The following is an 11,377-nucleotide window of genomic DNA, read 5'->3' on the forward strand; positions in this document are numbered from 1 at the left end:
ACCTGACAACGATTCGAAAAGCAAATATTCAAATCGGTCTATCTCCAGTCCGGATTTGCATCCATTTTATGACCTACCACCTTCAAATGAATTTGAACATCCTATTGGGTCTGTATCTGGGAGCCCAAAAAAATTAGAAGAATAAAATATCCACAATCACTCTCTCAAGTTCACTCTCATATCTGCTTCCATTAATGAATTTTGGAATCTACCACAACTACCAAATTGCAGTGCCAGCATTATCAAAAACGGATCACACTATATATTAAAATAAAGGTTAGCAAATGCACACATTACATGTACCACTCCTCCTGTGAACCACACTCACTGCTCAAGACAAAGGTTTGTAGACACACACATTACAGGTATGGTGTTAACCCAGCTACTGAGTTAAGCAAGGTAAATGACATGTTACATATTTCTATTATCATCGTTTTCACTTTGAATCCCACTAGTAGAACCACTCAATGAGAGACAAAAAAGTTTCTGATTATATACGTAACAGTTATGCATACATCACTGTCATACAACAGGCAACCCACATAACCCTCACATATTTTGTCAATGCCACACTGCAGTCCAAAATTACAAGAATCTTAAAGTACATATGTCTTCCAATCTTCTGCATTATGTACCATAGGTTGACCTTCTATCACAACCGACACATCATCAAACACAACCACCCACTCCCTCAACTAACCCAAAAAATTACTAGGTGGATGTTACCCAAACCACAACACACATGTCACTATACCATCTTAGAGTACACATATATCTTAGAATACACATTCACTATCAAAGTAATCATGATCTCTCAAGATAAAGTTCAAAGCCTATATCACTATCAGAACATAGAATACACAGTTATCACATGGATCAACTCTTCTAGGTGCTGGTATATGCAAATTTCGATCATCAAGTATTATGGATATTGTCTTGGCTTTGCTCGTGCTTACAGGTTCTGCTCCTTCAGATTTCTAGTAGTCCAAGGCAACTTCAAACTCATCCATGTGAAAGAATCTCTTAGCTGGAAACCATGGTCTTATCCTTGGTCTTATGCCTGGTCTGAACATCACAGCTCTAACTTATCTTGGCACTCCCATACAACCCCTGAACAACTATATCAAACAAATAATATGTACTTCAAGCAGACTGACAACATTCATTTCAAATTTCAAATTAAAGTGAAACAAAAAGACAATCCAAATCTAAGCCTTGAAATCCTCCTTCACCTCTACTACTTTCACAACTTCCCCCATAAAAAATCCAGCATCCATACTCCCATGGCCTCCTCTTTAGAAACTAAGAATACAAAAAATATAAACAACCTAGTGAAACAAATGAACTCCTCACTAAAAATGCCAGAAGACCTCTTCCCCAAAGTTTTCATCAACAAAGATAACATTCTACCAAAGAAGAAGATTGATTGGAAATGGGTTTTCATTGGAAGATTCTGCAGCAACATATCCTATTAAACAAAAGAAATAACAAGATTCATCAATACCAACTGGGAATTACAAAGGAATGCTGAAGTCTTTCTCTGGAAGAAACGAAGAAATTACTACCAAATCAGGCTGACTAGCATTGAAGACTACAAAATTTTCAGAAAATGAGGAACAAGAGGAATTTTTAACAAGCTCATAGTTTTAACTGAAGTCCCATCCTCAAGACAAGACTTCATTGATAAATCCAATTTCTATAAAGTCTGCATTTGGGCTTTGGTTAAGAGAATCCCAACTCACATTATCCCAGATATAAAAAACATGATTGCCAGCTGGTATTCACCAAGGATCTAAGAAACCTTATGGAAGAGATGAGGATGGGAAGAAGCTAGAAGTGCAGATCACTGTGGATGTTACTCAACCTCTAAAATATGGCATTGATGTTTATGAATAAGAATCTACATCTTACTGGCTAGAGCTAGCTTATGCTCTCACTGGTATTGCTTTCTGCAAAATCAGCAGAACTCTTGATCACCCTGGACCATTATGCATTGAAGAAGAAGACAACTCCCAAAGAACTGCAGTCAAACAATACACTTCCATCCCTCTAAACAAGTTTCAATCCACACCCAACTCTCTCCTATCATCCAACAAAAAAATCACTCCCCAACTAGCCCAAACAGACCACCATTACTTCATTATTACACTGATAAAACTGGAGCTGAAGAATTTGCTATCAAAATGAGGAAAGCACAACAGATTACTCTTCTCAAAAACCACTGTGAAGAACTTGATGGTCCACCACAACATTTGATTTTTCAAGCTGGGATGGATAAACCAATCATTGGAGAAATTCCAACCTCAAACCCCGATGCCTTAGCTTGTCAAAAAAGACATAAGAAACTTATGGAGATCTACGAAACAAAGACTCTCAGTGGAAGAAGAAATCCAATATTAAGACTGCAGCAAGAAAGAGATTTAACAATGTTTCCAATCCCACTGAGCCTAAGTAAACCCTGGATCCTACAACCATCTTCCCAACCACTGCTCCTTACCAACCAATTAACAACAGTGGATCCCAAAACATCCCCAACTTAGCTGCCATCCAACAACAGATGATGGAGGATCACTCCAGAGAAAAAAGATCACTATGGGAGAGGAGAAGAAATGAGCTAAAATTAAAAGTTGTAGATGATGATCAACACCCCCACCTTGTGGATCCTAAACGTAAACTGTATGAGCCATAGGACCAAACAATGCAGTGGAATGCATAACACTCAGCTAAGAGGTACAACATCCAGCAAACAATGGATGAGGAACAATTATCAAGCAATACTACTAGCAATCTGGAAGGAGATAATTTACCTACAAACAACCAGGTAACTCACATCATAATCCAATTATATAATTACACTCGCAGCATCTTAACTATGAGGATTTACCTTTGGTTAACTGTCAGTTACTTGCTAGGATATCTTACTCATTCCTAGGTTACACAATCATCATTTTCTCATATCCTATTATATCTTATTTTTGGAAATTTTACTCTGTCGTAGCTTGGAATTGCCAAAGATTAGGACAAGCTGACACTATTAGATACCTAGACAGTATGCTAAATAAACATAATCCAGAAGTTATCTTCTTATCTGAGACCAAACAACAAGCTAGAAATCTAAAAAAACTCCTAGGAAATATAGGAGTCACAAATTTCTAGTTTGTAGAACCAAAGGGCAAAGCTAAAACAGCTGGAGGATTAGTTCTTGCTTGGAAAAACAACCTTGATGTCACCATTGAGGATTTCTCTAATCATCATATCAATGCCATCATTAAACCTTTACATGGTGAACCTTGGCTATTTACTGGTTACTTTGGGAATCCCTTTACTACTAATGATAGATTACACTCCTAGAGTATGATTAAAAAAACCTTTGCTGCTAACTCCTTACCTTGGTTGATTATGAGAGATTACAACTTTGTTCTTCATGATCATGAAAAATTTAGCCAGCATCCCATCAATCAAGCTGAAGCTGATATTTTCCTAAAAAAGATAGAAGAAGCAAATATCTCTGATCTAAGCTACACTGAATGCCATTTCACTTGGACTAACAAGAGATCTGGTACTCAGCTCACAAAGCAAAGACTTGATAGAGGCCTAGCTAATGAAGCTTGTCTAGACAACCACCCAAATACCACCATCTCAATCCTCACTGCCTTAGGCTCTGATCATAACCCAATCATTCTCAATACCAATCCTAGATGGAGACATGGTCAAATCCCTTTCAGATTCTTTGGTCCCTGGCTTGATCATGAAGACTGCAAAAGCATTATAGCCGACTGCTGGAAGATAACTCATAAAGGATCTTTAGGAATAAAAATAGCAAGGAAATTAAGAGACATCAAAGTCAAGATAAAGAAGTTGAATAAGGAAGTCTATGGAAACATCAAAACTAATTTAGAAGATTGCATCAAACATCTGGATTGGATAACAAAAAATCAGTTTACATCATCTAGAGGAGCAGCGTTAAAAGAAGCAAGAATTCAGGTGGCACATTGGAAACATGTGCAAGAATCTTTATGGAAGACCAAGACCAGAGACCTACATATCAATCTTGGAGACAAAAATACAGGGTACTTTCACATTGCTGCTAAGAAAAGATATAGGAGGAATATGATTGATTCTATCAAACAGGAGGATGGTACTTGGATCCATGATACTGCTGAAATTACCCAAAATTTCACCAATAATTTTGCCAAGATGGCCACTGAAGAACCCATCAATATCAACCCCTTCATTATAAAGCTCATACCCACCACAATTACTACCCAAGAGAATCAGAACCTTATCAGAACACCTGAACCCATGTAAATCAAAAACATTCTCTTCAGCACGACTGGTGACAAAGCTCAGGTCCTAATGGCTTCCCCCCAAACTTTTTTCAAGCCAACTGGGACATTGTGGGAGAATACATCATCCGCATGGTTCAAAGCTTCTTCACAACTGGGCATATCCTCAAAGAAATGAACTCCACCTTCATATCCCTCATTCCCAAATCTGAAAAACCAATCACACCAGCTCAATTCACACCAATATCCCTGTGTAACACTACTTACAAAATCATCTCAAAACTCATTGCCCAAAGACTAAAACCTCTTCTACCAAAATTAATATCCCCTTTTCAATCTGCTTTCATCCATGGAAGGAAAATATCTGACAACATAGCCATAGCTCATGAAATTATCCACCACATGAATACTAGAAGAGGAAAAAAAGGAAGCAATGGCACAATGGGCATTAAAATTGATATGGAAACAGCATTTGATAGAGTCAATTGGGACTTTCTTCTTCAGGTTTTATCTCAGATGGGATTCATCTCTCATTGTTGCAACATGATATCTCAATGCATTTCTACTACAAGTATGGATGTGCTGGTCAATGGATCTCCAAGAAAATTCTACAAACCCTCTAGGGGGCTACGACAAGCGGACCCCTTATCCCCCTATCTTTTCTTATTTTGTATGGAAGCCCTATCCAGGTATCTAACCCATGCTGAAACTCATCAACAAATTCATGGTATCCAGATTTACAAGGATGCACCGGCTATCAATCACCTGCTCTTTGCTGATGACTGCATGATATTCTGCAAAGATAATATTCAGGAAAGCAATAATCTCATTCAGATTTTTAAGGAATTTGGTCAATCCTCTGGACAGTTGATAAACTTCTCAAAATCTGGTATCTTCTTCAGCAAGAACACTGCCCCGGACATTGCTGATAACATCAATAATACTTTGAAGGTTCAAAGGATTAATCCAACAGACAAGTATCTGGGTTCCCCTCTGTTTACCACAAAAAGCAAGATCCAAGCTTTCAAGCCTTGTGTATACAAGCTTAAATTCAGATTTGCTGGATGGAAAACCACTCTCTCTACTGCTGGAAAAATGACAATGATTCAGTCTGTCACTTCCACAACTAGTATATATCAGATGAACTGCTTAAAAATTCCAAAAACCATCTGCAATGAGATCAATGCCATTCAAAGAGACTTTTTCTGGAATAAAGAACAAGACAGATCCAAAGGAGTCTATTACTTTGCTTGGGATGCAGTAAACAAACCCAAAGAATTAGGAGGTCTGGGATTCAAAAACATGGAAATATTCAACATGGGTATGCTTACTAAAATTGCTTGGAGACTTGTCTCAGAGCCAGACTCCATATGGAGCAGTACTATGAAGGCATCCCACTATCCCAATACTGAAATCATAAGATTAGATACCAAACCAAAGGTCACAGACTCTTGGATCTGGAAAGGAATTCTGGAAGGCATAACTCTTCTCCAATAATATTACATTTGGAAGGTGGGAAATGGAGTGAACATACATATTTGGGAAGACAGATGGGTCACAAACCTCCCAGGGAGACTTCAAAAACCAAGCCTCTGCTCAAAGAATCTCATATCTGTTAATCAGCTCTTCAATACCCATGGGGATTGGGATATCAACATTATTAACCAATGGTTATCACCTGATATTCAAAACCTGATTATTCAAACACCTCACTTCATGGATGAACATGATGAAATCAGATGGTCCCTCACCAACAACAACAAGTTTTCAGTCAAATCACTTTATGATAAACAGATCCAAGTTAAATATACCTCAGATACTCCGACTGCCCCTTGGACTCAAATATGGGGTCTTGATACAAACCCTGCCATTCAGCCCTTCATCTAGAAATGTGCCCATGACATCCTACCAACTAATGCTAAGACATCTAGCATTTTGAGTTACATTGATCCTTTATGCACCTATTGCAAAAATGGTGCTGAAGATATAACTCATGTTCTTCTCTCATGCCCTGCTGCTTCTGATGTTTGGAGAAAACTCTTTGGCCAAAACCACAATCTCTTCACTTAGTACAATAATTTCCATGATTGGCTAAACAACTGGTTCCAAGCTGACAACAACATGGCTGGCTGGAATGAAACATTTGCCACTACATGTTGGTTCATATGGAAAGCCAGATGCGACTGGGTTTTCAGAAAACTCACTCCAACAGCGTGTGCTACTGCTATGGATATTACTCAACACCTCTGTAGCCATACCAGAATCCACCATAAGCTAGGGCACATCCTGAATAATCTATACTATCGGAAAAACAACTCAAATTCTCCTTCTGGAAACTACAGTCCTCACAATCACACTTCTGATAAATTTGGAATCACTATTAGCCTACACATTGATCCTGCAGATCTTTACCAAGCTACTAGTGATGCCCAATCTTATACTAACTACTCTCTTATTGCCATGTCTTTCACAGGTAAATGTGTGGGCATCAGAAACTTCAAAGACTATTCCAATGGAATCAGCAGAACCGAGCGAGCCAGCAAAGGAGATCAACTAGCACTGACCTGGGGAAAAACCATGCAGCAAGCCAACATCAACTTTGCTGCTGAATCTGAAGTAACAATTCAAGGCATACAAGAGTATTACCAGGAGGAAGTACAACAACGTTTCACAAGAGGAAGTCCAAAACAACAAGACAGTTATCACAACAATCATCAAGTTAATTTTGTGCTCGGGAAGCTATCCAAAGTGACAGTTCAACAGAACAGAGCCGCCACTAATCTGGCCAAATTGGCCAGACAGTCCCTCCTCTTCTCTGATTCTACCTGGAAAGGGACAAATTTAATTACTATCTTGCATGCTTTACAGATTCCTACAAACTCCTATGATTTGGATCACTGTAATAACATTAATGTCTTTTTGAGGGATAAACCTGGCGCTCGAGTCAGCACAGGCATCATCCTAGATGTAATCGTGAGTGGGCAAACTTTATAGTTGTCTAGACTCTTTTTCTTATAAAAAAAGAGAATAAGAGAGTCAAATAGCTTTGATTATGTCATGTGCATGTACCAATTGTAATCCTGAATCTTCTAAAGATTTGATTGGATTGTCATCGAGTTGTTTTAGCTCTCATTCTCTTGATAAGACTAACCAAGTTTCTTGGAAAGAACCTGAATCTTATAATATACATGGTCAAAATGGCCACTACTAGGTATGGTGTTGTTAAGCATGTCAAATGATGATGGTGAAAAGAGGATTCTGAATCAGCTGACATAAATAGGCTAGAGCTATTCTGTCTGCTGCACGGATAGTTTTTCCTTCAACCCGTTGTATCCTATTTCAAAAAATGTTTGTTTGCTCTTATACGGATGGTGTTTCCTTGTATTTTTTAATCAGCTATAAGGAAAAAAACAGCTAGAGGGGACGCGAACCTGACCTCTGCAAATGTCTTTAATACAATCCTAATGTCTACTGTAGTTGTAAGAAATTTTACAACTACACTCCAATATAACTAGTTCAATCTCTACGTAATCATTATAAATTCTTGTTTTATTACTAAAGAATAAGAATGTTTACAAAGCGGATTCAAGTATTACAACAATTCTACTTGAGACCTGAACTCACTTTCTCTCTCTTCCTATTTCTTTTTCAAAACTTATCCTAGAATTCTCCCAAAAACAATGACTCTCTCTCCTTTATATAGGATTTTACATAGTGGATGACAGTTAAGAATCCCATTATCTTCGGGATCACTATGCGACATATTCGCTCATATACAATCGTTTATCTTCGCATAGCATAATTCTTCACACTTTACTCGTGACTTTGCTGACATCATCTGGTGCGTCATCTCAACCTTGTTGTGTGGGACGCCGTTCGTTTAGGTTGTATTCTTTATTTCGCGTAATTATTAACGTGTGCGATATTTAACTCCTACATGTACAATCTGACTTCAAAATATATGGGCATTTTAGTTCAATAAGGATGTGTACGTTGTGCAATCTTAATCTGGTGCATAACTTTCCGAGTATTGCAAAATAATGAAATCTCCCATCAGATAGCGGATGCATAACCCTTGTTCATACTCCATAGTCCTTGAGTACAGCTTCAATATACTGAATATTTGATGGATAACATATACGGATAAATGAATGTAGATGTGCAAATAGTTGGTGCTTGGGAGTTTTACTGTGTTATGAAGATGCACCCGTCGTCATATTATGGTTGATATAAGTATGGTTATGAGGTCTTAAGTTAAGTGATTTCATTAATTAATATGGACCCTTTTTTGTACAAATTTCTCAAACTAGTTAGGTCGAATGTCACCATTCAAGGTATACCTACAGAAATTAATAACCTGCTCTTAATTAATCATGAATTATCATTCAGATCCATTAAATTATTGCTTGATTAGCTCGATCATCATTTATTAAACCACCTTATATTTAAACTTAGGATATGCACTTACGTCACTTACATTTGTAAGTCGAAAGTGTTTGAGTAAAGTGAGTCCAGTCTCACATTGTTGGGCAATCTAAGATCCTGCGGTTTATAATCCTACGGGCCATTCTACTCATTGTCAATTGGTTTTGAGTTGGATGCCCGTATTCTAACATGGTATCAAAGCAGGCTATTTGCGATGAGTCTTAGACCGCGCTTTTACTCCATATCATCCGATTTAATTGTCCACGTGTTAGACCCAACGAGGCTACACGTGAGAGGGCGTGTTGAGATTATTAGTCCCACATTGTTGGGCAATCTAAGATCCTACGGTTTATAATCCTTTAGGGCCTCTCTATTCCTTACCAATTGGTTTTGAGTTGGATGCCCGTATTCTAACATGGTATCAGAGTAGGCTATTTACATTAACTCATTGACCGCACCTTTACTCCGCGTCACCCGATTTAATTTGTCCTTGTCCACGTGTTAGGAAGAATACTAAACTTCATATGATAGAAGGGTAATTTTGCTTGTTACAGGCAACCCTTGTAAAAAAGTGGCAATCCCCTTGTCCACGTGTTAGGAAGAATACCAAACTTCATATGACAGAAGGGTAATTTTGCTTGTTACAGGTAACCCTTGTAAAAAAGTGGCAATCCCTTGTAGGAGTTATGTATTCATTGTCCGCGTCTTTATTCCGTGTCACCCGATTTAATTTGTCTTTGTCCACGTGTTAGGAAGAATACCAAACTTCATATGATAGAAGGCTAATTTTGCTTGTTATGGGTAACCCTTGTAAAAAAGTGGCAATCCCCTGTGGGAGTTATGTTAACAAACCGTGATTCCGTAAACGCCTTTGGTAGCTGATAACATAACACACAAGACACGTAAGATTCAGAACACGGATGTGCGGGTGACATTGAATTCATTGAGAACTTTTACACAGAAGACACCTTAGATTCAGAACACGGATGTGCGGGTGACATTGAATTCATTGAGAACTTTTAGTTAGGTACTTTCTTAGAAGAAGCTCAAAGTGATCACAATGGTGAATGCAGCAGCTAGCATATCAAGGTAGGATTGTTTAATACAGTGCATGCATTGATTGGCCTGTCAGGTCAGTAGTACATGATAAATAGCTGGAAATAGAGAAGAGATTTGGATCAGGTCAGGGAAGTTGACAGATTGCACGGAAAAGTTGAATTGTATATTATATAGGTTGGTCCTATCGGATTTTTTACTAGATTTTTATTGTTTGTATATATAAACTGTTTACACTGTTAGTTAAAATGTCATTTCTCATTCAATTCCATCATTAAAACCAAAAAAAAGTAGTAGCAGCAGTATCAGCAGAATAAGTTGAAGAAGAAGGAGATCCAACTCCCATCTTCATGATTGATGATAGCAGTATAGCTGTAACAACAGTACCATGTACGTGTAGCGTAAAGGTACCAGTCATTACCTTGTCGTTGTACTTGTTGGTCGTACTCGTCAAAATGTTAAAGTATCCATGGCATGGGCATTTTAACTATTCTTCTTTTGTATATTTACCTCAACTTTTAGTGTCCAGATACAGAACAATAATTATTATTCATCCACCTAGCTAGGATTCCTCACCGGCTTTATGGGGAGAGAAATCTCAGTATTGGTTTCGAACTTTGAAGCATATTCCCAGTTTAGATCAGGTCACTTTAGGTTCAGAGATACAATTTTGGGTTAATGCCATGGGCTGGAACAGAATTGCAGATAATACGATTTCCTGGTACTATTGTAGGGGTTAAATACCGCACACGGGAATAATCATGCGAAACAACTGAATTACTAAGGAGCGAGCGGAGTTCGTATGTAGCATATCTTAAATGACGGAATCAGTGACGCCACAAAGTCACAGGTAAAGTGTGGAATTTGTACGATGTTGAGGAGTACGTGCGAAGAGATCAGATACATGGGTGCGAAGACATCACATGCAAGATCCGAAAATAAGGGCTTTGCTCCACTATGAAAAATCTCTATATATAGGACCAGCCACCCTTGTGGTGGGAGATAGATTTTTCTGAGAGTGGAGATAGAACTTTAGGAGAGAGAAAGTTATTTGTTTCCCAAGTTAGGATTTTATCTATCATCTTTATATTGATTTCTATACTTAATAAAATTATTTCTAAGTGATCTTCATGATGTTTTCTTAGTTTGATACATAGATTGTTTAAGGGGTGTAGTAGTAGGATTTTCTACTATTGCATTTTAGCGCTAGAAACAGGGTCAAGAATGGGATTATAAACCTGCTTGTGAAAATTTTAAGTTGATTTCACTTTTGAAAAAGTTCTTATTGTGAAAGATTTTGATCATTTCTGCGAAAATCAAACATTTGGGTTCACTCATTTAAAACACAGTTTTCATTCAAAAAGGAAGTTTTAGTTTGCATACGATTTAGTTTTAGTTCTCATAAGTTTACATAGGTGTTACTTCAAGAAAACAAAATGGTGAGACGATCATCTGCAGGAGACAACGCAACACCAATTAGGCGGAGTAGAAGAATCGCAGGTAGAAGAAGAAGCGAAATCGCAGAGACATCAAGAATGGGAGGGAGAAACAACAGATCCTAGACAAACAGATCTTAGATCCAGCAGGAACCAAGGGAGAACGATCAAAGA

General features: G+C 37.9%; 1 protein-coding gene across 1 annotated transcript; it reads left to right on the forward strand.

Moving 5' to 3' along the window:
* The first annotated feature begins 3,399 nt into the window (after positions 1–3,399).
* On the forward strand, positions 3,400–4,308 carry LOC113358288. Its single transcript, XM_026601814.1, has one exon. The coding sequence runs from the start codon at positions 3,400–3,402 to the stop codon at positions 4,306–4,308; it is 909 nt and encodes a 302-aa protein (XP_026457599.1).
* Positions 4,309–11,377: the final 7,069 nt, after the last annotated feature.

The sequence above is a fragment of the Papaver somniferum genome, chromosome 1 (genome assembly GCF_003573695.1).
Source record: "Papaver somniferum cultivar HN1 chromosome 1, ASM357369v1, whole genome shotgun sequence".
In the NCBI taxonomy this organism is placed as follows: Eukaryota; Viridiplantae; Streptophyta; class Magnoliopsida; order Ranunculales; family Papaveraceae; genus Papaver; species Papaver somniferum.

Bases quoted from the DNA above. Each gene is read 5' to 3' on its own strand.
- LOC113358288 (XM_026601814.1), top strand. From the start codon at position 3,400: ATGAGAGATTACAACTTTGTTCTTCATGATCATGAAAAATTTAGCCAG.